The sequence below is a fragment of the Anopheles marshallii genome, chromosome 3, assembly GCF_943734725.1.
Source record: "Anopheles marshallii chromosome 3, idAnoMarsDA_429_01, whole genome shotgun sequence".
NCBI classification, from domain to species: Eukaryota; Metazoa; Arthropoda; class Insecta; order Diptera; family Culicidae; genus Anopheles; species Anopheles marshallii.
Window position 1 is genome coordinate 80,492,439 of NC_071327.1, and position 27,877 is coordinate 80,520,315.

Below are 27,877 nucleotides of genomic sequence, written 5' to 3' on the forward strand. Positions count from 1 at the left end.
ATCTCTCATAACATGGGACACTCCTCGAACAGCACCATTTTCAGTGAAATTCAAAGGAAATCGATGATAAATGAAATAGGTCGGCAACTGTCAGGTAAACGTCTGATTTGCTTGCGGTAGGCAAACGTCTGACGTCAATCTTATTTTTAAAATGATGTTATAAAATCCGTTGGATGTTTCTTAATATCATCGACTTATTTTTAATGCAAAAATGGTAATAATTATATCTTCAAATATATCTGCCCTTTATTAATGTAATCATTGGAAAATAACTATACGCGCGCATCATTTTGTGGATTTGTTTTATTGAAAAATGTTTTAATTTTTATTTCTTGCTCACTACAATGTACTTACGGTAAATCACATTCATTAGAAGAAAACAGAAATACAATACTCGTACGCATAACGTAAGCAAAAACGATGGTAGCTATTTCAAAACAAGACTGTTACCTAAAACACACAAACCCGTTCGATAAATTGGACGGCATCGGTTTCTGACTCAGTTTGGGTGGAAGCGCGCGGTTTGTTTCACATTCAACGTTACGCTCATCTCACGCGTGCATAACTCACATTCATACAATAACCATTCACTCTGTGGGCTGGGTTCCCCTCATACACGTGCAACGCATCTCATTGGCACCTTAAAATGTTGATCGCTAGTAGAACCACTAGCATTGTGTGTGCGTGTTTGTGGTGCTAGCATTCATCAGTCCAGACTTAGCATCGTCAGCGAATGTCATTTGTTGCGATCGCCGGTAACGCCCGTCGCCATCGATAGGCTGGCCGCACTTGTCGTGGCCGTTACGGCTGGACTAACCGTTCGGCTGTCATTACCCCGGCACCGTTTGACGAAGTATACGATGGGCATCAGGGTGGCCAGCAACAGGCCAACACCGATCAGCGCCCACTGCACAATGTCCAGCAGGCTGAGCACTTTCATAAGACTGTCATCGATCAGCTTCACCATATCCTCATTCAGTGCGATACCTTCGTCGATCCAGATGACCGGAAACAGGGTCGGTTGTAGCCGATCGGTCAGCTTGATGGCGTCGATCCGCCGCAGGAACATGTTGAACTGTACCCTTTTCCCGCCGGTCAAGGGTGTCCCGGTGTACTGCGAATTAAAGAGCAGAACGTCGTAAATGTCGTAGAATAGATGTGTCTCCTGGAGGTTTATTGGCGACTCTCGGGGATTACTTACCGGTTCCACGTCCACGAAGATCTGATGCCGTTCCGGCTCAGGGTCCATACCGTCAATCAATGCCGTATATTCCTCGTCTACACCCAGCATATGAGGAAGCGTCAGTACCACCGGTGCATCTAGCAATGAAAGTAACAGTCATAAAACAGTCAATTAATCACTCACGTCCACATGATCTTGGAGAGTTAGATGGAGACGAGCAACGAAATACGACGTCATTTGCATCTCAATAGGCGAAGCAAAAATATGGCTGGCACATTGCTCATCGAGAGAAAATCAATAATGATAAAAGTATAAAATTTTGAAGATTTGAAATTGTATAATCCTTGTTATCACTCAAAGCAGAGTAGACCGAATATCTCACTCGCAATGGCAACTGGTGCGGCTGTTCATCTTAATTAACTCTCTTAATCGCTGACGTGATGATCATCCGATAACCAAGTGTTACTAATGACGCCAATAAAACCGTTATAGCTTTGCCTGTGTCTCATGAATGGGAGGATAGAAATCGTGACGAAAAAACTTCTTCAAAGAACTCGTGGCTAAGGCAGTTGCGATGATCCGTAAAAGAAAAAAGCGAAAACATCTGCGATCATATGATTCTTTTTTTAGTGCGAGTCGCCTAGAGGATCATGGCACCGCTCACGATCGCCTTGCAAAAGTGTGGAATTCCTCCAAAAATACAATCCACAAAGGAATCCAAAACCCGCTGACAGGCGTCACGCGGACTGTCTCTATCTTCGACGGAAGTTCTAAGCCGCCTGCGCGCGAAAGAGATACAGTTTGCCCCTTCCGAACTCGAACGCGGACGAACTTTTGCTCTCCACGTAGGAGCGAGAAGATGCGTTCGTTCGTGCTCAGCCAAGATCTGCGCCTGGCTCAATCCAAGCTTCCCAGCTCGTGCTCAGCTACATCGCGCGTTAGTTTATGCTGCGCAACCGGTTAACTAGGAAGCTGAACGGGCACCTCGCGACGGTAAAGTAATGTTCGTATTGCGAGTGGTGTGTGCGCTTTAGGATGGTACGTGCGGTGATCCCGGTCGTGGCGATCGTCGTGCTGATCGTGAGAAGCGCTCCCGTTGGCGAGGCACATCGCGTCTGGACGCGGTGTGAAGTGGCGCGTGAGCTGGCGCTTAAGCACGTCCCGGAAGAACAGATCGGCGATTGGTTGTGCATCGCCGAGCAGGGTTCGGCGTACAATGGGTCGGCTGTCAACTTGCGGTTCAAGCATTTCGGTGGCAGTGGATATTACGGGCTGTTCCAGATAATCGATCGATACGCGTGCGCAAAGTACGGTTCGATTTGTGGTTTATCCTCGTGCGACGAGCTGCTCGACGATGAGCTGGACGATGATATTGAGTGTATGCTGAAGATCCACGCGGCGTACGTTCGAGAGTTGGGCGATGGATTTGCCGCCTGGCCGATTTACAAAACCGCCTGCCGCGCGGAAGAAAGTGACATTTGGCCAAGGTCGGCGAGTTTGCGAGTTCCTTTTGACGATTGTCTGGACGAGGAGGTCGTAAGAGTGCAGGCGTACTTCAAGCGTAAGCGTGCGAAGGCGAAAAAAGCAAATCTTGTGCAGGCGCCACAAGGGAAGGTGTATGAACGCTGCGAACTGGCGGTGGAGTTGCGTGATCGACATCGAATGCCGGTGGAACAGATTGCAACTTGGGTGTGCATCGCTTATCACGAGAGTCGCTTCAACACCTCAGCGGAGGGTCGTCTGAATGCGGACGGGAGCGGCGACCATGGACTGTTCCAAATCAGTGACATCTACTGGTGCTCTAGCGATGCCAATAGGCCGGGCAAAGCGTGCCGTGTCACGTGTGACGCCATGAGGGACAACGACATTACGGACGACGTACGGTGCATACGGATGATTTACGACGAGCATCAGCGAATTTCGGGCAATGGATTTAACGCCTGGACAGTGTACAAGCCGTACTGTGAGGGTAGGGAAGCGAGCTTCATGCACAATTGCTTTGACGGAGCAGGTGGAGCTCAGGACCGGTATCCGACCACACCCAACAAACCACGGCCAGGAATTGTGGCACCAACCGTACCCACGGTTCCAGCGAAGAAGTTGCCCACAGCGGACAGCGGTAAGGTGTACGATCGCTGTGAGCTGGCAAACGATCTACTGCACAAATTCCACATGCCCAAGGAACAAGTGGCAACGTGGGTGTGCATTGCGTACCACGAGAGTCGCTTCAACACCTCAGCGGAGGGTCGTCTGAATGCGGATGGGAGTGGCGACCATGGGCTGTTCCAAATCAGTGACATCTACTGGTGTTCTCCACCCGGCAACGGATGGGCCTGTGGAGTGAGTTGTGACGCACTGAAGGATTCCGATATCACAGATGATGTGCGCTGTGTACGTACGATCTTCGACGAACATCAGCGATTATCCGGAGATGGGTTCAACGCGTGGTCCGTCTACAAACCGTACTGCCAGGATCGCTCGAATTCGTTTGTGCGAGGTTGTTTTGGAGCAGAAGACGACGCACCTCACCCGGTAACAGTACCAAGGCCTGCCATTACTGCTCCAACAAGTGCACCGCGTCCTCGCTTCTCCCCGGGCAAGGTGTTTGACCGGTGCGAGCTAGCCCAAGAGCTGCATCTTCGTCAGGGTGTCTCCCTGGAACAAACAGCCAGCTGGGTGTGCATTGCAAAGTATCAATCCAACTTCAACACGTCTGCGATCGGTTACGGACCGGAGGGGGTCCAGTACCATGGTATGTTTCAGCTGAGCGATGAGTTTTGGTGCTCTCCACCCGGCAAAGGATGGGTTTGCGGGATCACATGCGAGCAGCTGCGTGACGGTGACATCACAGACGATCTCGCTTGCATGCGACACATCTACGAGGAACATCAGCGCATTTCCGGCGACGGGTACAATGCATGGGCAGTGTATCAACCGTACTGCAAGGGTAAAAGTGCCACCCTGCTTGACGGGTGCTTCGAGGAGGGTGAAAACGCGATCGTTCCCACGCCACCGACAACTCGCCGTCCGGTGTCGCCGCCGAAAAATTTCCCCCGCGGAAAGGTGTACCAACGGTGCGAGTTGGCACAGGAGCTGTACTACCGGCACGAATTGCCATACGATCAGATCGCCACCTGGGTTTGTATTGCGCATCGAGAGTCTAACTACAATGTATCGGCAATCGGACGCTTGAATGCGGATGGAAGCGAAGATCACGGACTGTTCCAAATCAGCGACATCTATTGGTGTTCGCCGCCGGGGAAGGGTTGGGTATGTGGACTGTCCTGCTCGGATCTGGAGGATAACGATCTGACGGACGACATCGAGTGTATGAAGACGATCTACGAGGAGCACACACGACTGTCGGGCGATGGATTCAACGCTTGGGCTGTCTATCGTCCGTACTGCAAGGGACGTTCTGAGCACTACATCAATGGATGCTTCGAGGAGCCCAGTATCGATACGACGACGATCACGACGACTCCTACCACCGCGAGAACCCGCACGACAAGGTCATGGACAAGTACGACAAAGTTGCCACGGTGGAGTACGATCCCTACCACTCGATCTACCACCATCACCACCACCACCAGCGGTGCAAAGTCTAGCAGTCTGCGGCAGACGGCAAGAACTCCCACTTCAACCGTCCCACCAACCACTCGGTCTACAACAAGTTTGTATGAATTTTATCTAAACAACTTCGGACGACGTCCGGCCATCACTACTGCCATGCCGGTGTACACGTTCAAACCGTTTGCCTCCCGGCAACGTACAACGATCACTGCCACCGAACGTCCAACGACTGCAACGACAACATTATCACCCGTCTCGACGACCTACCCGAACGATCGTTCCGTACAGCGTACCACGAGGTTTAGTGACTTCAACCGTTGGTTCCAGGACGGTTAGTCGCGTGACTGGTAGGACAACGCAGTGTTCAATGGAGCAGCGAAACAGCCGAACTACGGTGACACTTACGCAAGCACAAAATAGGTCTTCAAAACTCCTAATGCGATCATTTTCGGTTGTTCCAAAATAAATCCCCAAATGATTCATCCCCCGAACGAGGTGTACTGATTGCTTCGAGAAAAACTTCGGGCCAGTTCCGTTCTTCATTTGGTGACTTATTTACATAAGTTGGCACCTGACGGCGGGTGTTGTCGGTGGACTTTGATGATCGGTTTCGGTCATCGTAAATGATGCGGCAGAAAATTCCCCATTTCTGGCCACGACAAAGCAACGGAATGGTCGTTCGTGTGATGAACATTGATTTGTGGCTAAAAAAACGCACAACTTTAGCAGAAGCCTGCAATCGTACATCGTTACGGTGCAATGTATCATCGTAATCAAGATCTTAAATTCCCAGTTTTTGCTCATGAAAACGACAGATGAATCTAAGCAAAGAACAGCAATCAGTAGTCAGACATTGACAAACGAAGATTCATTCTTCATCGTGTGGGATTAAAAATGGTACCTTCTGACATTTAAGCGCGCACACGCGGGTTCGTCTTCGATCGTTTCATTGAAGTTCCTTCGGCGTGTGTTTACACAAAACGCCATACAAACAACCACCCAATGGTTGATAAACAATGGCACATTTTCGCCTGCTGTTTAGATGACGATCATGGGTTATGGGATGTTAATGGCGCATTGGAGGTGGTTGTGAGAAAATGGGAAACCAAAGTCCGATTAGTCAGCCCGCTGGGGTTTATATTTCCCTCGCACATTAGGGTGCGTGAACTGAGTGGGTTATCGGTTCGATCACACTACCCTATCATCTTACAACGCATTACATCGGAGGGAAACGATCGCGGTACGACTTAATTTGTTGCCAATGGTGGTGAAGGGTGTGTCTATTAATGTTCTACCTTCACCGATGCGATAACGTTATCTGTTGGAACGATTGCTAAAAATTTGAACGCCATAAAATCATCCCTTCCCCGGGGCATTGATCGTGACTAAGCCCGTTTTATCGCACGTTCAACCAGCAAACTGGTCCCCCCTTTAGAACACTTTGCAATCGGTAAAAATAGATGCAGTACTATTCAACCTGTTCCACAGGTTCGGTACGCATAAAATTAAAAGCGTTTTTTTTTTAGCTTACCGTGCCTACGCACGCTGCAAAACGGTGTGGAAGTTTGCAAAGTGTTCTCACACCCTAGAGCAACTTGAAAATGCTGTAAATTGGTTTGTTATCGTGTTTTGCTCGTGTGATGTGATCTGACGTCGTTGTTATAGCGGTGGATCAGCAAGGTGGATTTGATGATTGCTAACAATAAACGCCAACGCGTAATAGCTTTATCGCACTTCAATTGAGACAATAATCATATTTTATCGCATGTTAACGATAAAGTGTGTGATGCAATTGCCGTTATTTATGCGCAAAGAAATATGTTTCAAAAAAGCAAAAAAAAACAATATTTTCTATTGAAATGGGACGGATAATTAACCACGTTGCTCTGTAATATCCACAATTTATGGTTACATTGCACTATAAAATCCAACCGAACAGCTACAGACCACAGTTTGACATCCCTGGCCAAGAAGACTTACCGAAACAGTTGGAAAGATCCAGCGCTCCCTTGTAGAGGCAACCATTGCTTTTAACGATCGACTTCGGGATCTTGTTCACGCAATAACACTCGTTACCATACTCGGGTCCAATTTCGTGCAGGAAGTTACCGTCGATCTCGTACCGCAGTGCGGGGATGCCTTCGTACGATGATGACCCGGTGAGCTTAATGTCCACCGTCCTGTGTGACGGAAAAAGAGACAATTTGTTGATAAGATTGCATACTTTTAGGCTGACAAGAAAAGGAGTCCTAAACCAGACCACCTACCGGCAGATATCTGTGCTGAAGATGGTCATCCTTTCGATGCCGGTACGGAACGGTGGATAGCCCGACCCATCGGTACCCCGGATCTTGTTACAAGCCGAAGGTAATCCGCTGCTGCGATTGTTCCACACATCCAGCGTTGTTCGTCCATTCCAAAGTTCAATCATTTGCGTCTTGGCAGGATCCTTGATGCCCGTGTTGATCGTGAACATGCCGTCGTCGGTCATGTTTTTCTGTAAATATCACATTCCATCCATTAGTTTCGCAGAAAACTCGTTCGTCTAATTAATGTCGCGCCCATATGCCCTTCGCAATACCTACATGGCTGAAGAACGAAAACCGCAAGCTCCCGTCCGGCATGGTGCGAATAGTTTTAGTGTTGCGCTTTTCGATCTCCTTACAGATCGCCTTCGCGATGCCGATCACATTCACGCAGAATGGTACACCGTCGAACAGAAACTGTTTCGGGGTCGTCCGCAGGAACATCGTGTCCGGCCGGCCGAAGATGCGGTTCAGCTCGGCATTGATCAATCGCAAGCTGTCGTACGTTTCGTCCTCGGCGATTTGTAGAATGGACTGGTGTGTCCCACCCAACGCGAAAGTGCATCATTTGGCACCGATTTGGTTTGGAAAGTTTTGCCAACCCGAATCGCGCAGCAGTAAGCATCGTCCGAGTGTGTGCGTGTTGCGTGTGGTGATGTTTTTATTCGTGTTGAATAATCACGTTTTTTTTTGGTCCCCGAAATGGGTGGATGAGCGTACCGGAGACAAAAAGTGAATAAAAACAAAACATCCGAATAATAAATGGAGATGAAAACGAACACATAAACAGCAATACGATCAATGATGTGAGTGATGTGAGGGTGGTAGCACATGATAAATGTCATGCGTGCTTCGTGATCGTATTCTTTGTGTGTTAGTCACTCTCGTTAGTTCTGTGATGAGATATTTGACCGGTTAGTGAGATTATTAGCTAAAACTAATTAGTCAAAACGCCTCCAAAGGATGGGTGGATCGGTGGTGGAATGGGTGAGGATCAAGTCAAAAATTTACTCGTACACTGGTGAATGTCATGACAAACCTGAGGTCGTGTGGTACAGACCAACCGACGAACGAGCAGTCCGGATGAAACCATTTATTTTAAGCAACGTGATATCTAGGTCAAACGAGGATTAGAAAGTGAGGATTTAAATTTACATTCTGATTGCGCTGTGCGCGTGCTGTACTACTTTTGTTTTGCATTGAAAGCAACAAAGAACTTCAATGCGCGTTCTGTGAGATCAAGTGACGAACCCCACACTTTGGGACACGGCATTTCGTTCTCAATCTTTGCCGGTACGTCCTTCGCATGGATGGCGATGTGTGAGTGTTTTTTTTTCGTTCAGCAACATTAAGGCTTCCGGAACGTTTCATGTGCTGCGTACCAAAGCTATGCGTCTTGGCTGAAGAAGAGTTTTTGTTTGTTTTATCGTATGATTAAAGTTCCCCTTACGAGCGTGGATACCATTACGACGCGACATCATCGTCGACGTCGTTTTAAAATGAAAAATGATTGTAAAACCATCGGTTACTTCCACTCTGCACATATGCTGGTGGCGTTCGTGGTCGGTTCGGTCGCGTCGCGTTGTGTGCAGAGGCAGTGGCGTTTGTGTGAAATCTGATGAGTTGGGCACCAGTTCGGATGGCATTGGTGGATGGCCGATGAGTTTGCGAACGATGGGCAATGGTATTAGCGAACTGACAGGAAAAGGATGATCTGGTGCGGATGGGAAGGATGGAAGGTACGCCAACATCTCTACCGATACGATGGTAGCGAAAGGAGATTATATTGGCGCGGGGAGATAAATGAGATAGCGAGAAGGTGTAGGAGACGTACGAGACCCGAACCGAACACCCATTAGTCCACCACCCGAACCGTTTGATGGATTATGCACACAAATCAGGAAGCCACACAAACACACACTCAGCTGCAACAACAAAACGGGGCAACAATTGCAAAACCCAATACAAAAACAGAACACAAAACACTACACAGAAGCCAAGAATGAGCCAGCAAAGCCTCGACAAGCAATGTTCGCCAAGTAGTGGTGGTGGCGCAAGTGGCAGGAAGGTAGTTTTTAATGAAACAGATGGAGGGAAAAGAGATGAAAAAACAGAAACCAAACTCCAGAAACTGTGACCGACACAAAAAAGATAGGATGACTTATAAATTGGTAACACACTAGTCGCTCCCAAGGACGTGGTTAGCGTGCTCTCATTTTGTCCCAACTGGAACTCCCACAACACCGTGCCCCCAAATACAGTGCGCACTAAGAAAAAACGTACGAGCGATAGATTAATAACAATCAGAATAGAGTGATCAGTACATGCGGGCAAAATGAAACTACAATACCGAATGAAGAAGGGCCGAAGAAGTACAGTAACAACCGTAACAAAATTCGTATGATACGATATGAGCGTGTATGATCAGCATATGATGACACGGTGACAGTTTGCCTGGAAACAAACCGTTCGCCAAGCCAAGCAGATTCGAAATAGATACAAAACGGAACAAAATTATACTAGCTAGACATTTACTTGGATCGGCGTGGTGCGCTCGATGATCCGTTTAATGACTCTAACGACGGGAATTTTTTCGAGTGTATTATTCACGTCCGATCGAAAATTGGTGATCGTTTCCTTTGCTTGGTTATCGATTATTTGTAAAATGCTCTGAAAACAGAAGAGAGACACAAATTCAGAAGAAGATAGCAAGACAGAGATTGAGAGAGAGAGAGAGGTAATGTACGAAAAATGAAAGAAACAATACAAAATGAAAAGATCAGTGGTCGAGTTTGTAAAGAGATGAAAGGCAAGAGATAACTTTCTTTTTTTAATGGTGTTTTGTTTAAGATTCCGTCCGATTCAATAGTGCCATTAGGTGCACGGTTTGCATACCTGACATGCACTTTACGATCGCATGCAGTTCACAAAGTGTACGAGTGTAGCCATTTTTTTGTTTGTTGAGGGAATAAAGGATAAGGATTATTATTTCCGTGGTCGTTTGCTGATTATTTCACTCTTGCGTTCGGGTGTGTGCGTATCTGTATGTTAAGTGTGTCCGTTGGTTTGGTTAATTTGTAGTGTGAATTAAACTGTACAATTAATAATATAGTGTCGTTCTTGTATGCGGGGGGTTCTTTTTAGTGATTATTTGGAACTGATCGTGAAGGTTATATGACTAGTAGCACTGCTCACAAAAACTTCCTCAAGAATAGGGGGAATAGGGTGGGACTGTTTTAAAGCTAGAGTCTTCTCTGGTGCATTTTACTTACATTCATGTGCATGTTTAGCACAGTAAGATCATCATTTTCCGTTAGCGGATAGGACGACTCCGGATCGAAGACGTACATCTGTTGCTGACTGAAATGAACCTTCGAACGATCCCGGCTAAACCGTATATTATCCTTCTGCCGGTATTGGCTAAAAGCAGTTTTCCCGTTAGTTTTCGGTCCATTGGTGTGTAGCTTATTCTACGACTTACAAATAAATGTATGGTCCAACCTCAACCACCTTCGGTCGCCGTCCTTGCATAACTTCGTACGGATTGGTGACGTTGAATATGTACACCTTAAAATCTAACGGCTGTGGCAATGCTTCCCATCGCTTATATTGATCCGTGCCTTGCCGCAGCTCGGTAGCCTGAAAGAAAGTGAAAGTGGAAATTAAGAAAATGTATTATAAGGCCAAGGATATTCATACGAAAAGTAACACGTCCTTGACGTATAATCGGGTGGGCGTAAAAGTGTTCCCCAGAACACGCCTCCCTTCGACGTAGAACCCTGACCGCAATAACGATGGGGGAGAAAGAAAATGTGGCTTGTTCGTGCCAGAGCACAATTAAACTATTTTCCCCTTTTTCACGACCTTTATCAGCGCAGCGTCATCAGGACGATTGCGTTCATCGGTTTGATTGCTCATTTTCGTTCACAATTACACTCGAATCCTATGATTACTTCATGGGGAACTGATGCATTACGATTGAATCGCTGGAAAAACATCGCAAGTAATGCTTGATACGATTCGGCAGGGCATACTGTTGCATTGCGTGACGTATCTTAGAGTAGACATCTGATCTGGTCATTGAGCACGAGGCGTGCTTTATTGATTGTTGATAAAACTAACCGTACAATCGTGCAATTACGATTATTGAAAGAAGCAACATAAGGGGAATTATTGCAATAAAATTTTATTTTCTACATAAATGAGCTTATTATAGTGACACGTAGTAAATCTCTCGTTGATATAAATTAATGAACCACAAGTAAAATTATTAGCTTGACCATACACTCGAAAGCTAACACCAAAGCTACCCTTTTCCGTAGATCACTGTGCGAGTCCAGCGGATTGCCTACCTTTAGGCGTTATTCGTGCACGGACGTTTAGCCCCATCAATATGAGTTTATCGGTAATATTCCATCACGATTGTTGTCCACGATGGTCTATGAACTGATTGAATTATTTATTAACAAAACACGAAAACAATTACGATAAAAGGATGTGATCTTTATCAACTGTTATAGACGGGAGGAGAATAATGCGTTTGTCTAGCCTGTCTTGTCGTTCAATAAACCACACAAGATAATTAATGTTTGGTTTTGTTTTGGAACAAAAGCGTGTATTTATTGTGGAAAATTTCGTCAATCAATGTTGTACAAGTATAACTACTTAATTATATAAGATAAAAATGCCCTTTTAAATGAAGAATATATGAGAAAATGTCACCCAAACTGTACTAAACTATTACCAAAAGAGCAGATTGCATGCATCAGTTTCACTTTCAAATGCAACACAAATTGCATTTTCAAGGACGGAGGAAATATTCCTTTCCACTAAAAAAACAACTTTCCATTCTGGAACTCCTAGCTTCGTTGTGCAGTAAGTGGGTCATGTAGAAGGGACAGTCGCCGGTAATGATGGCATCTTTCCATGATGAATTGAAAACGATTTGGAATAGTATTATTGACACCATTCAATGGCCAAACCTTCACAATTTACTTATAAGAGTTGATAAGTTGTTTGAGTTGTAACTTTCCTCTTCAAACTGATTGATTTATTTGCGTAATGCTTTTTTTATACAACGCAGTGTGAGAGTTGTAGTGCCATGAATCGGACATAATAGGGGATATTGCGAAGTTGATGACGATGACGATCTGAGCCATCATTAATCGTTTGGCTGTGAAAGAAGGAAGAGCGTATTGCACAGTTCGTATTTACCTAAACACACCTTTCGAGCGAAGAGATGTAGCATTGTGCAATTCTATCGTGCCTGCCGCAAGCAACGAACATTTCCTTCCGTTTTAGCAGCATCTTCTACACAAAAAAATGTACTCAAACGTTTCGTTCGATCGATTGGACCAGTCTTTAGCCTGATCGAAACTAATTGCCTCACGAGTGAGAGTTTACCTTTTGGCGTTTGAAGTGCAAGTAAAGGAAAGCGAATTATCTACAGGTTGCGAGAAAATTGACCACTTTTCCCATTCACCACACGTCATGGGCGAACCGGATAGTGCAACGACTGCGTGACGGATTTGACTGTACAAAGTGCTCCCGGAATTGAGTCATCCAACCACGGGGAGGAAGACGCGGGCCCTGTAGAAACCCAAACCCATTGCTCAACGGAGGGATCAGGTGTTGGTTGGTACATGTCCAACGTTAGAAAGTTTTTGCAGTTGCTGCTCTTACCAGATTTCCGGTCGGTAAGAAATTTGTGAAGCAGTAATATTCAAACGATGGCGTTCCAACAGGTTTTTTTTGTGTAGTTTTTATTGCCAAGGCAACACAGTAATCTTTCCTTTTTAGGGATATATAAAAAAACCAGATAGTTGACAAACTGTCATACAGTGCATGGCCTAGAGTAAAAGGTAAACTAGATACTCAATCAATCAAGAGCTGTTATTGTAACAACATCGATCGAATAAAGACGGAGGCAACGATTCGAAAAATTGACACAGGAAACAGTTCAAAGTGTTAAATTTCAAGCCGAAAAAACCTTATACAACCGAGAGCTTACTTAACAAAACAAAAACGATTCGCTTTAGTTGAATTTGATCACGGATATTGTAAAGTGTTTGCGTAATAACAGTTTACCGCTCTAAATGACGCTTCAAACAATCCGATCATTTTCCCAGAACGCACCGATCGCACTGTTTCTGTGGTGTTAAAAATATTTATTATAATTAGTGTGAGAACAGATGAATGTGCTCGTTGAACAATTAGGATGAGTAATTCGCTTCACATGCGATTCACATGAACGCTTCTGTTAGAACAAATATATTGGACTGTAGAAAAACATTGTCCGGTTGTAGTAATGTACACGAACGTGATTCTACCGGATACTACATAAATGAAACTTTTGTAGAAAGGTATAAACAAAAATGTTTGAAAATTGATGAATGAGCAGAAATAAATCAAAATTCATCTACTGCCTCCCATCGCCAATCGTGCTTTTCACCCTAAATCGAAGAAATCTTCAAAAGGTGGGTGGCCTAACCAGTTTACCTTTTTAGCATACGGAATGATGATCACACATCATGACCGATATAATAAACTAGAAAGCCTTCCCGGAATGCTACGGAGTGATGAGAATTAGTCAGTAACAATTTCACCAAAAACGTTGTGTGAATTTCATTTTAACCTTTGTATTCAAATGATGGAATATTGATGTATGCATGTATGTTTGTATGTTCGAAAGTCTTGGTACCATTCCTAACAGTAGTCCTCAACCTCCGACAATACTAAATGACAATACTAATGATAATGATGATCATTTACCTAGCCCGACAAGACGCACGCAGCAAATGCAACAAACGAGCATTAAGCGGAGCTGCCCACCGACAGCAAGTGTCCCATTCACCTTGACAGAAGCCGGGCGGTGTGGTGTTTGATTTCGGATTTTTCAGCCACCGCAACGATGTTTTCGATAGCATGCGCATTGTGAAAGAAAACACAAACCCTATTGATATTCCTCGTTGGTGAAAACGGTCAAGGTTGTGGAAGGTATGCAACGCCTTCGCCTCCGTAGACGATCGCCTCCGATCGGTTCCAATAACGCACACGTCGTCATCGAATCGAGCATGCTGAACGCTGGAATCATGCTCAGGACGGTCCGGCCGTGCGGTGGATCGCTTTGAAAAAGAGGTCGAGCGGCAAACAAAATTATACACGGTGGAAAAAACCCGCTTCCTTGGTGTATTGAAAACAATTGACCTACCGCCTGGCTACCGGACGTGGAAAATAACACAGAAAACACCGGTAAACTGGCAATTGTGCAAAGCTCAGCTCGTTTTTACACCGGTTTAGGGGTGGATTTTGGCTTTTTTTTTACATACCGCGCAGGAACATAATGTCGCTTGTCTAGGAAGACATACACAGCGCTGGTACATTTAAGGCATAAAAAAAAGTTGTGACTTGGCCTCTTCTTTTCCATTCGAAAAAGTTCTTTGATGGATCTCGATGTGCATTGCTTATGAAATGCGTTTAAATAAAGGAGAAACATTAAAATGGTACTAAATGGATGCAAATGATATTTTAATAGTCGATTGTGATGATTTGTACGATTTGTAGCGGGTCGTTCTATTGCACAATGGGAACACATTGCTAACAGCGGCACTGGTCAGATCAGATGTGAAGCAAAACTACACCAACAATGGATTCACAGGACTGTCAAAGTTGCTGCTTGCTGGTGATGATGATGATGATGATCATGTCGTTTAGCCACGCGGGAGATTATACACAATGATTATGCTACGAGTGCCTCCAGCAACACACATACACACTTTGTAAGACGTGTTTGATATTTCAAAAAGCAGCTACATTATTGTACAGCAAAGCATATAAATACGGCATTGAGAAATATTGCAAACATTCACGAACTAATGGCAGATATATTGGGAAGAAGAAACATGCCACAATTGCTCGTAAGCTCTGTCAGACCCCGCAGATTGTAGTGAATGGGAGCTATGTTCGAACGTCACTCTAAGAGATCACGCTCAACTTGTAAACGCGCAAATTAGCATGACATTATGCAACAGTTCAATGAACGATCGTGGGGTTGTTGTTTTTTTTTTCTTCAACCCACAGAACCACTCTATAAAGATTGTGAACTGTCAATGATTTTTTTTGCATGCATCAACCACCAGTGCTCAAATCGCAACGACATTCCTGGCATGTGTGGACTGGTTTTGTGGGCCTTATGCAGATGCAGCACCAGCACTAACACCATGCAAATGTTGCACGTGTGTATAATTGAAGGAACAACTTTTCCTTTTATATTTTCCTTTTCGATGGAGAGATGGTGTAGTGAGAGCTGTAGCAAATATGCTTTGAGGTTCAAAATTATCTACATTGTTAAATTCAAAAATGATCTTTACTCTTTTCTTTGGCATTAAATTTCTACAATTACTTGAACTGTGAAGAGGGTTCGTGTCTTTATATCGTTGACCGGTGGAAAGCATTGAAGTCTTTTGTTTATTCTTTACGTGAACGAATATGTGTTTCATTGGTTAATGATTGTATTCTCACAGTATGAAATACTTAATTAAAAAATCCAATAAACCATCTAAATCAACTTAATAACGACACCTGTTATTGCGGTACTGTTTTAATTTGCATAAAATAAACCATCGGTTAAAGCTAAATTATCGCTCACAAAAGCAATAACATCGTGTGAAATCCGCATTACTTAATACGTAAGATTCCATTCTCAATCCATTCGTTCGATCTTTTGCCGTTGCAGTCTTTGATAACCCATACGCTAGATCTGCCCCGATCAAGGGCACCTTTGTTGAAGATAGCGGGATCGGCAACATGGGAGTGGTCCAACAGCAAACAGGAAAAAGTAACTTCCGACGCAGTAGATATAACAGCAAAATAAACTCAACCTCGCGCCTATTTGTAAATTATGCGCTGTGTGGAAGAGGTTTGTTTAGCGGTCGGAGAAAATTTGCTCCGACATGATTCACTGTACGTCCGCGAGGTGAATGTACGATTTGGGTAAACAGAACAGGAAAAAAGCAGAGCAGCATTTTGGGGCCAAGCGCCTGCCGGGAACAGTTTGACTTTATCCGATTATGTGCAGCTAAGTTCCAGCACAAATGAGTTCATTGAGTGAGGTTCGATAGGAGAGCAATATTCATCGATCATGCAGGGTTAATAGATGATCTAAAGCAACAAGAAAAAAATGTGGTACGCTAATGATCGACTAAGTGAATTTCCAGGTCAGACAGTTCGCTTTACAGTTGCTGCAGTGTATAGCACCCAAACAAAATAATCTGAAAAGGTTTAACTGGTGTTTTTCCAAAGCCTCCGAAGGAAGAATCACAGACAAGGAAATAGTTGTGCTCGAAATGCACACATCATGGCAAGGAACAATCCTTCCCTAGCCTTCCGCCATAATAAGATTCCACAGAAGGTTACGTTTTGAGGTCGCGCGTGTGCTCGCAAGAGGAGTTTCCAAGCTTTTAATTAGTGTCATTTATTAGAGCACTCTAGTATTATACCCGCGTCACACAACGACTGCCACGTAAGCCTTGAGCGGCTAGTGTCACATTTGTGTGATGATTCTTCCTTTCTTACGTCTACAAAAGCACACGTCAGACGGAGTAGTACAATGCTCGCTGCTAGAATAGAAAAGCAAAACGGGTCATGATCGTGAACCGTATGTGTGCCTTCGCGTAGGAGGTAATCTGCATTGCAAAGGCCTCCACCAATCGGATACGATCTTGAACTTCATACGCCAGTCGGCACGTTGAATCAATCACATTGTCCTACTCACTGTTTGTGTGAGGAAAAAAGTGGAAAAAACGTAATGAATTGTGCTTGTCAACAGCATGGTTCGGTGACGTTTAATGTTTCTTTATTCGCCTCATTCCTCAAAAAACATAAGCCAGCTCCGCCGAAATATATTTGCGGATCTTGACAATTCGCCACAAGATGGGTTCTCTTTAAGGAGGAAATACGCTATCAGAGAAACAACATATCACTTCTAACAATACGCTGCCTTGATCAGGTGATTTTTTATTGTTCTGAGATTTGCCGACGCAGGCAAAGATCGTCTTACCATCATTACTCATGGGGCGTGAGTCTCCGTAAGTGTGACTCAAACGGGAAGCGTGTTGGGAGATGTAATTATAAATATGACAATAACCCTGCAATGGGATCTTCTGACCCTGACTTTGTACGATGACTGATGGTAGTTTTGGGTGCATTTCTTCTAAAGACTCGAACAGTACAACTGATTGATTGCACAGATTGAAGTTCGAGGTTGAGGTTAAAGTTCGGCAATGATTAGGCACGTTCACTTTTCAAGCCGATAAAACACTCAGTGCTGTTGACGTCAATACAGGAAGGGAACAAGCAGTAGATAGCTATGGAGAATAAATTAAACTCAAGTGTACCAAGAAGTTGGTTGATCATTACACGGCCAAGTTCTTCCTGTAGCATCGATAATATCTTACAAAATCCCCTTGCGCAACAGGGAAATGTGTGATATTCTCTGACGCATCTCAAACTAAACATGAGCGTGTTTGTTCTGTTAACAAATTTTCAGTTAACACTTGGCATCGGTTGAAGCTGGCGAGTGTAAGCAAGCAGTTAGGGAACTTTTGGGAGAGCTTGGACAAATAATGGTACATTGTAGGATTGCTTGCGGTGATGTTACGAGTTTAGAAGAGATAAACATCGGTAGTGACTCATAGAAAGGCATTTTTTAAGGATTCTAATTACGTTGTTAGATTACCGCTTACTGTTTCGGAACGAACTCATGTAACGAAATCATTGCTTTGCAAGTCATTTAATTTATACTTTAAATTTATTTCTGTAACACATACCTTAGCCTGAGCCTTATAAGTCAAGATATTCGTCATTCTGTTACGTTGACAGCAGAAACCAAAAAAACAAAAACGAACCCTGCCAAAAAACCATCTCCTACTTCCTCGCGTATTATATGAACTCGAGCGTATAAAATTGCGCGCTTCCCACCAGCCATGTTTTCCGTCGTCGTCGATTCACGATTTGATCGCAGATTTGATTCGCAACCGCAACCGCACAGTCAATAATTGAATATTGACCATGCGCCATCGGAACGGGGTGGCTATCGTTACGCAATCATCACTTCTGTGGCTGCCCACACAACACGGGAGAAGCTTTTTAAGATCTCTTCCCAAAGTGTGCGGCGTTTCGAGAGGAGACGCTTCTTTTTACGCGTCATCGGATTTTTTGTTGTTGTGGTAGATAACACCGGCGGCAAAAAAGTCAGGAGGTTTATTTAAACACAAAAAAAAATGGGAGACTCTCCACGGACTAGGTTTTCGAGTGCTTAAGGGACTTGACGCAGGCTGATGACGATGATGGTGCTGAGCTTAAATATCACGATGATATTTGAAATATCTCAACCAACGTCGCTGCCGGTGAACCAGTTCTTCTACGCTTGATTGTTTCGAGATCCGTGGTGGCTAGGGATGGCAGAGTGTTACGTAAACGTGCCCGGCCACTATCCGAAAGGAATGGATCGAACGTGATCGCACCATTAGCGAGATGCTCCGTGCAGGTGGAATCTTCCAAAATGCAGCGCAGCCTGTTAAAAAGCACCATGCGTAGTCCCATATCGTTCGGACCGTTATTAGTGATCGTTACGATGCGATGTTAATGAACCGTGTCGTGATATTTTCCCAAACCGCGCACAAACTAGAAGATCGTATCGCTGGTAGTAAATGGGGGACACTGAATGTCACCTGAGCGTATCGCGGTATGGGCGCGGTGGGCGAACTCGGCACAAGGTTCGTACCGGAAATGTGAGCCCTGCAGCGTAGCAGTGAAAATGGAAAAATTGTAGCGCGTGTGTATCTGATGTTTGGCCGTAGACCAGACGCTCGGCAAGGTCAAACCGGCAAAGCTAACGGGGCCTTTGTCATGGTGTGGAGGGGGGGCAAATGTTTATCACACGCACACGACCGAGATCCGAGAGCAGGAAGCCGAGAACGTGTCCCCGGGGCAAGGGCAACGTTCACCTGTTTGACGGGCGCTTTTTCGGTAGAGACCGGTTGGGGGTGAATTATTAGGCGACCTACAGAATTACTTTTTTTCCACTTGCTTAAGCTTCACGCCACCCTCGCAACGTGTTTGCCTTGCATGATAAAGTTCTATTTATGCTATTATTTGCCTCGCGTAAAATAAATTCACTTCAACCTTATTGTGAGGTACAAATTGAACATTAAAATGTTTTTCCATTAGATATGTTGTAGGACTTTTTTTGGTGATTTTAATATTACATTAAATATTCTAAAACTAAATCCCTCAGTATGTTTAAATTTAATGGAAGATATGCGCTCAGTGCCTCGAAATGGTCGTTTTTATGATTTTTTTTAAAGAGCTTCTCGCATTTCGACGCAATTTATCGAAATTAAATGCATATTTTTGGAGTGGAATGGTGGAGTTTGGCGTAAATTTAGCGATAAAGCTGGCTGGCAACTGTTTTGGCCACACAAAAATAACACCGAAAAGGGGTCAGTACGACGCCGTGTCCAATGTAACGTAGTAGCGAAGATTATGAATACATTAATTTTATTTGATTTTGCTGTTTAATATCATTCAAACTGCCCACAAAAATTCAGAGGACGATGAGGTAGAATACAAATTAGCTTACAATCACCGTCGGGAACCATTGGCCATTGGTCATTCCAGTGACATACAAAAAAACAGGATTTTGGACGGTGAAATCCTGTCGTTTTGTTTTTTATTTCCTAAATGTAGTTTGAGAATTTTTTGTTTTTCTATTTTTACTAAGCAATACAAGCGCACTAGAAGATTAAAAGTTATGAACATAAAAAAAGTAACATTACTCAATAGTTGGACCTTGGAATTCCTTTATCTTTTCTTGTGTTAACTACCACACATGGAAGTAAAAACATTCTCCACGCACAGACACAAACACTTACCTCTATTACTTTCTCATGCACGGCACGGGGGAAAACGACCCAACCGAGTAGGGCGCCGGATACGGCCATCATCACACCGATGCCGGCCCAGATCAGAGTGCATTGCACCATCTTGGAGGATCTCCGTGCTGGCCCCGTGACACCGTTCACTGCACCCGCGAAACACCGCACTAAACCCAAACACACGCACACACTCCCGCCCCTATGCACGAGCGTGGCACACTCTTTCGGATTTTCTCGCCAGAAATCACGCGCACGATCACTTATAATCTCCGCCCGCTGGCGAAGGCGTCGAATGGGACGGTTTTGTTGATTTACTGCGGTCACTTGCAGTCCCTTCCCAACGCCCCTGTACACCGTCGAAGCCTCCTTGCGCTCGAATTCACTTCAGCTGCACGTCAGGTGTTGGGCTCCATCGGCTTGCCAACCGTACGGTAGACTTGTTTGCACTTTCAACACTTTTGCGATCACGTGCACCGACAGAGCAGGACGACAGAAAATTACCGCAGGCGCAGATTTGTGACGAGTGGAGAGATGCAAAAAGAAAGGAAAAGGGGAGAAGTTTGATAGGACGGCGCATAACATGGGGGCCAATAAACAGCCAACAGGGATGGGTTAAAAAGCTGAAATGGAATCTTTATTATCATCCTACGCAAGCACATCGTTCACTAGGCCAAAGGTTACGTCGGTGTAAATGTGCATTAAGGACCTCCAGGAAATTTCGGAGTTTTGGCTCAACTTCACCAACTCTCTATGAAGTAGTGCAACGCAGAAGGAAAGAACCGCTTACGCTAGCGAACGAATGGCCGGATGTTGTTTTACATTCTCGACTTCACTCACACACAAACCGAGACTTCTTGTTGCATTTTTATTATTATAGCACACTCCTTCTTTCAATCAGACCTTGGCGGAGTTTGATGGCAAACTCCGAAGGCAGCCAATCGCAATCGTTACAGAATCGTATGGTCACCATGTGTCGCGAAGGGAAAAGTAGATGCACTCGAAACTCTCCGATAAATTATTCGCTTGCACATTTCCTCGTTTCCACGGTGGCGCGTCCACCGAGGACACAACGGACCGCACATTGCGAGAGAGCGAGAGAGAGAGAGAGAGGCACACACACGCACGCTAGATTCCTTTCACTGATCTCTCGAAACGTGGAGTGCGGATTGTTAGCATCCAATTAATTCCCAATCCCACTGACATTCGATGCAATCAAACAGTCCTGGTAAGCCCGGTCAATTAATAACTGTCTGCTGGAAGGATTAACACGGCAGCTGGCACACTAAAATAGGAGAAGATATCCCACCACAGCAGCAAAACCCCTGTATTCCTATTCACCACTTACGCGCAACAGCGAAGGAACTAAAACAAAAAAGAGATTCGTCTAAAGCCTCCGCTAGGCCACGGTGCAACGGTTTTAGGTCAGTCGCGGTTCGCGTCTGTTGAGAAACTGACAGCCCGAGCCGCGGCGCACGTTTGTGTGGATCGAAAAAATGCGGTTCGGCTCCTTCAATCATGGTCGCTCCACTGTCCGTAACCACCACCACAGCGCGCCCGGTCGCGGCCATACGTCATAGTGCTCTGGCAACGTGTGGTGTTAGTTCATCGCAAAACCAAAACAAGAAAAAAAAGCGCTGACAACGGCATAGTGGCGACGGCACCATCATCAAGGCGAATGGACGAAGGGCCTCCCATTAGGCTGGGTGGGTGTATGGGTTTCGGGCGGTGCTTCGTTGCGTTGTTTGGCTTAGTGTTTGGCCGGTGGGTGATAATCGTGTTGGAGGGAGGCACTCTTTCCACTAACGAAAGATCTGTCAATTGATAGTAAACCTGGTGAGTGAAAAGCTCTCTTTCGTTCACCTTCTCACCGGCGGAACTTTCAACGTTGGCAGCGTCGTGCGCGGGAATTCCGTTAGCCGGGAAGCAGCAGTTTCACGTGGCTAAAAATTAAATCATAAAAATTAAATCATCAGTTTCTACATTTCCGCGAACATTTTCCAAAAACTTGTCTAGTTTCACTAACATTTGTAAATTAAAATTGATAAGTAAACATTCAGTTATAAATAAACTATTATTGGTTTTCTTTGCAAAGATCCAATGGAGGCATGAGTTGGCAACATTAGTGTGAAGGTTTTATTGAAAATTATCCCAATTACAGTTGAAGATAACATCAGCTCTATGCGGAACTGTCCCCTGCTCAAGATGGAAGCTTCACTCATTAGTATCGCACACCAAAACGAGGAAAAGAGCCCAAAGCCAACGTCATCGTTCACTGCGGATGTCCTTTGGTGAAGCCTTCTCGTAAGACATTTGAGGGAAACCACTCTTTAGGCAACCACAATCTCCACCAGGAAGCAACAGCGGAAGGTAGTAGATGTTCCGGCAGGAAGCGTGTTTTTCTCAAAATAAAGCTCATCCGTACGAATATCCGGAGCGTTACACTTTGAGCTTGAGGTGGTGTGACTATTGGTTTTGGGTTGCGCTTTTCTTGCGTTCAAACGGTGCGCGTGCATCACTGTTTGGGTTCGTTCGTAAGTCAATGTTCCGCTTCGTTGATGGTTCAAAATGCAAACATGTTAGTGGTATGCTTGCTGCATGACCCCAGTCAAGGTACGCGTTATACCAAAAACCGGCAGGCTCATGCGTTAGGAAGACCGAGCGTTGCACCGTGAAGGCAACCTACAACGCTCATGTCATCTAAGCTGCTAATCCGATTTCGACGTGTGTTGGTTGTTTGTGTTGCTTGTTTACCATTTGGAATTTATGTTTTTTTAACAAATTTATAATCAAACTAATGTGACCAACGTAATATTTGAAAAGAATAATTCCACAAGTTATAAATAGTAATCTAGCAACCTTTGGCTTGATAAAAAATTCACTGTATTTTGTAAAACAATAGTAACATTCGAAATGTAACGTACAATTGAGCCTGCCATAAGGGATGATTTGGATAACAAAATATTAAATATTCAAGTTTTGTACGTTTGTTGGCCATAGTGAAAGCGTGCAGTCGAAAGCTTTCAGTTGAACAGCATTTAACAGAGCTTTGAGTTACGCGCAATGGAGTTGCGAGTTACCTCTACAAACTTAACGAAACAATTTACCTGGATTGATAAGTTCATAGGCAAGTAGTTGCATATTGAAATTTGAAACGAAACAACTTAAGTATTTTCCGCGCAGTGATTTCTAACAGGGAAAATGATTATTTTCGGATATTCGGTAATACTGACCATACATACGGATCTATTTTTTCTCTGTTTTCTTAATAATTTGGGTTTATTTGATTTGTTTGACATGTTTGTTCCGGTACTATTTCTTGAATCGGTACAAGTATGTATAATAAAGGGAAAAATAAACTATTTCCGAGCTGTGTTTGATCGCTTACTAATGAGGATATCTTGCTGTTACGCACTTGACTGGGGTTAATTCCATTGATAGTCTGAATGTATATATTTTTAATGTATAATTCAATTGTTGTCTTGATAAGTGAAAAAGTAAAAGTTTGTGGAAAACAAAGTATTCCTGTTCTGATGTTAAATATTATAATGCCACCCTTTCCATTACCCTCTCTGTCTCTCTATGCCTTTCCCTACCTAAACCACATGAATCGATTCAAAATGTTCACCTCATTGCCAATCTTAAATGTGTATTCCCTTCTTTGAAAAAAATATACTTGTCTTAATTAGGTCCACTGACGTTTTATCCCACGCAAGATTTACCCAAATAAAAATGACTCGAATTTTAGGCTACAATTAATTTAGCGACAAATACAGCGAGAAACAAAACAAACCGCCCCGACTAAACCAAATATGACTTTCCTACAACGCTTACGTTCGTCAGTCTCTTGGAAAATGAAAAAAAGATCTAATTTGCGATAGAAACAATACCATGCAACATTTTTGATCAGCGAATACATACTAACACTTCCCCGCGTGTACTTATCCATAATGTTTGGCCATTTAAATCGACATATTGTTTGCAATGGGAGACAATAAAAGTGAAGGTAACAATCAATCCTTTCTGCGTGGTGACGCTAAAGAAGTAAGGTTCTTCCTGCTCCATATCTGGAGCAGGTTTCCCTCGCGAACGCATATCTTAATCCTTTAATTTAGTGCAGTAAGTAATTGTTGATAAGGATAAGATAGTATAGCAAGAATAAAAAAAACAAAAAAAGGCTAAGGCTAAAGCATAGATTTCCATAAGCTTATATTTATACTGTGTTATCCCTCTCTAAGTCGCTTGATTTATGCAACGGTTTTATACATAGCCCACTACTACACTTCCCCGCTCTAAATTGAATATAATCTGACAAAAGGAGAAAAACCGTGAATAACAATAGGAGACGTCGGGGTCTTGCAAAACACGTTCGCACGGCCTCGATGGTTTCTGGTATCTGGCTTTAACGATGATTTTGATTAGTGGTTTCATACAATAGGTTTATCTTGATGACATTGCGCCCAAAAGTATCGGTTTACGTTCGATATGGTAAACATTTTCCTGCATGCCCTCAATTTGATCGAAACCCCATCCTAACATCGAAAGTGTGACAAATGAGCAAGCTTTATGCGCTGCTATATACAAATGAGTTTAAGGTGACACAATACAGTATGTAATAAGATAAACGATCGTGGTTTTGTACTATTTACACAAGCAGGGTGTTTCGTTTTGGGTGAGTGAAAACATTTCCATAAAGAACGTAAACCCCAAGCTTTCGTTTTAACAATCTTTCTTACCGTATTTCCTCTACTAGCTACCCTATCGCGCTTAAAGCAAACGAAATGAAGAAAAAAAAAGGAGACAAAAAAGATTTAAAGCCAATTCAGTTACAAATATTTTTAAAAGAGTGCAAAACGCACCCGATATGCAAAACAGGCGGAAAGCTTTCCTTTGCCGCGCGTGTATATGGCGGATAGTAGATAATTTTGCTTCATCATATAGGATAAACAATAATCGTGTCAAATGAATGTAATATCCTTTTTGTTTTAGATCTTGGGGAATCGAACTTACTTTTACTACGCTTACGCACTAGCACGATCCGATCCCTTTTAGTCTCGCACGCTAAGGAACTTTGATTCATCGATGTATCGATTATAGATTTTACAGACAAATACGCGCCTACGCGAGAGCCTAAGCTATAGATTTTTTGCTTCGTTACATGGCTAAGGCAAGGAAACATATTTCGCAACACATTTTACACATGGCTTTCCGATTGCGCTCTTCACTAATCACACGCATATCACCATCGCATAGCACATGCTGTACGTCAGTGTGTGTGTGTATCTGTAACAGAAACCCCAGTGACTCCACCACGCCTTTCTTTGGCCGTCTGCTACCAATCCTTATCCTTCTGCCGAATTCTTGCGCTTCATTTCATCTTTACCGTACACGTGTGGTACCGCATAATGCATTAGTTTATGTTTTTAGTGTTTCTGTGACTCCTTGAACTGTAGCGAGAAGCGTCTGTCCACCTATCTCGCACGTATTAAGCCTGTGTGTTTGTTGTGTATGTGTGAAGATGAATATCATCAAAAAATATCAGTCGACAGTTGATTCTCTCGTTAAAATTAATAATAATCCCGGCTTGCGCCCACAACATGATTCTTCTTCACCCGCTGTAAGCTCCGGTGTAGAACACATCGACGCTGCTGTTACACGCTTAGCTATTCGAATTGCTGTCGATCGACTGACAAAGGGAGGACACCAGATATTCGTACTCCGGCAGGGATGTTTCGAACCGCTCCAGCTGGCGGGTGAGGTCATTTAGTACATCATCTTCCTCTCCACTGTCCGGGCACGTATCGGCTTCCGTCAGTATCCTGCTACCGTCCATATTTTCTTCCTCCGTAATCGTGTCCGCACCGCTCGAACGCATCATGTCGAACTCTTGCAACGTCGGCGCATTGGAACACTCGCGCAAAAACTTCGCCAGCTCACCTTGGGCCGTCGTTTCGGCAAACGCAAACTGTAGCTCCTTCAGCATTCGATCGCTCTCGGACGGATCGCGCCGAATCGACCATCGTGAGGAGCGCCGGAATTCGCCACCAGCACCGAGCGAGCTCGGAGGTGATGTTCCACCGGTGGCGGGGATTGCTACGGTTGCACCCGGCACTGGTATTGCACCACCGCCGATCGATTCGGGTCCGCTCTTTGGCGACTGTGACAACCGGAAATGCATCGGACCGGCGGCACTGTTGGATTCGTACGATCCTTTGCTGGTGTTGTTGTTGAGATTGTTCGCGTTGTTGGAGCAGTTCTCGTCCACGTTGGTGGGCGAGTTGAGGGACACCCGGTCTTCACCGCCACAGTCACGGTACGTGCTTTCGTCGCGTGGTTTCGGTAGCAGCCAACTGAACGGTGGCGTTTCGGGCAGTGTGTAATCGTCCTCGGTGTGCTTTTTAACGCGCGAAGCATCGACGAAGGCACCGCAGCGCATCGGTTTGTCCAAATCGATAACCTTTTTCTCCCTGCAAAAGAACCCGAAAAAGGAATAAGCGATAGATTAGTACAGGCGTAGTTGCAAAATTGTTATCTTATCAGCGACATGAGCGTTCTTTTCAGGGGCATGAGTACTATTTTACGAGTTTCCGTTTGATTGGTGTGGTAATTTTGACAAGCATTTGATCGTGCTGCAAAACACAGCTTCGACAGCTTCCGAACGTGCGAAGAAGCGCTATTTTCTCCCGGTTTATCATGTAAACGAAGCATTTCCATTGAACAAATGTTTACAATCGTGCACGCTCTGTTGATGATGGCGATGTTTTTTACCATTCGATACAGAGTTCTGTGCCAATTTACCATCGTTCGTGCGTCATTTGAAGCTGTAACGCAATCGCTTTTCAGATAAAATGAATGTTTTTCATTGTCGGCAATTGTGTAAGGAGGCTGGGAATTCCACTAGAACCGCGGATGGTAATGTACTCGAGCCGCTGTATATTTGCTATTCGCGGTTGAGTCATAATTACACCGCACAAGCGACACTAAATTATTGTGCCAGCCAGTGTTTCTTATCAAAGTCATCGTTTTGAAGCTAGACAGAGCTCATTATTGACTGAAAATTCAAACAGTTCATAAACTGTTGCTCTTTCTTGTTGAAACTTTCCATGTACGGTGCACGTGTCACGTGAAAGTAACGTGTAAGAGCGATAAGATTACTGTTGCACGTATGATTCACTCGCTGAGAAATATAAAGATGTGTTTCATTTAATCGGATTTACTGCTCCAAGGTACATACACCGACGTCTTTTGCAAATGAAACCATCTGTCCGGCAGAATAAATGTCCACCATTACATGTGGGTATTAAACAGAAACAAAGGCTAAACCTTGCACAGTCCATACAAACGTCCCACCTACAGCCATGCAGATTGGTAATCGTTTCGTTGGTGATTTTCTGTCTTCGACTTCGGACCATAAATAGGCGCCTCCAAGTGTTGGCCCGAACTGGTTTAAGCCTCCCCATTAGACCAACATGGCGGGACCACTAGACGACGGTAAAGGAAAATTGTCGCTCCGGGTCCAGTCGATTTCCCCACTCGACCAGCACACCGCTGGTCTTTCATAACCATATTTCACTTTTTCCGCACAACTGACAGCCAATTTCCAACTGCAACTGCAGTATAATTGTCACATCAAAACCGTGTGTGTGTGGGTTGTTATCGTCTTTCTAGGCAGCGATGTGAAATTATTAAAAAGCGGCTTTTTTCAGCGATCGGTAACACGATTTGAATTTAATAAAGGAAATATCGATCATCGAGGTTGACAGGTTTGTGGAGGGCCACCAACCGTACCGTACCGCCAGCATATCTCTGTGTGTGTGCAAAGACACATGATGCCTAACGAACGAATTGGACGCCCACGTGAGGCACACCACCGTAGGGCCGGG

At 44.4% G+C, this 27,877-nt stretch overlaps 3 protein-coding genes across 3 annotated transcripts in view; 1 reads left to right on the plus strand and 2 right to left on the minus strand.

The window, feature by feature from the left end:
* Positions 1-736: 736 nt before the first annotated feature.
* LOC128711218 (sensory neuron membrane protein 2) lies at positions 737-20,105 on the minus strand. Its single transcript, XM_053806085.1, has 9 exons — positions 19,995-20,105; positions 10,544-10,701; positions 10,335-10,482; positions 9,598-9,732; positions 7,342-7,596; positions 7,024-7,253; positions 6,737-6,936; positions 1,202-1,320; positions 737-1,114 (listed from the first exon to the last, which is right to left on the minus strand). Exons 1-9 carry the CDS (start codon positions 20,103-20,105, stop codon positions 737-739), a joined length of 1,734 nt encoding a protein of 577 aa, XP_053662060.1.
* On the plus strand, positions 2,219-5,092 carry LOC128715483 (uncharacterized). The gene has a single exon (XM_053810388.1). The coding sequence runs from the start codon at positions 2,219-2,221 to the stop codon at positions 5,090-5,092; it is 2,874 nt and encodes a 957-aa protein (XP_053666363.1).
* Positions 20,106-25,653: 5,548 nt separating the features above from the next.
* Positions 25,654-27,877, minus strand: part of LOC128711980 (autophagy-related protein 13 homolog) — a 29,794-nt gene continuing 27,570 nt past the window's right edge. The window contains exon 4 of the mRNA XM_053806873.1: positions 25,654-26,461. Within this exon, the coding sequence (XP_053662848.1) occupies positions 25,654-26,461 (808 nt within the window). The remainder of the gene's footprint in view (positions 26,462-27,877) is intronic.

Excerpts from the sequence above, each read along its gene's own strand:
- LOC128715483 (XM_053810388.1), top strand. The coding sequence starts at position 2,219 with ATGGTACGTGCGGTGATCCCGGTCGTGGCGATCGTCGTGCTGATCGTG.
- LOC128711218 (XM_053806085.1), bottom strand. The coding sequence starts at position 20,105 with ATGGTGCAATGCACTCTGATCTGGGCCGGCATCGGTGTGATGATGGCC. Across the intron at positions 9,733-10,334 it reads TGCTAAACATGCACATGAAT|AGCATTTTACAAATAATCGA; the intron begins GTAAGTAAAATG and ends TTCTGTTTTCAG. Across the intron at positions 1,115-1,201 it reads TCTTCGTGGACGTGGAACCG|TACACCGGGACACCCTTGAC; the intron begins GTAAGTAATCCC and ends TTTAATTCGCAG.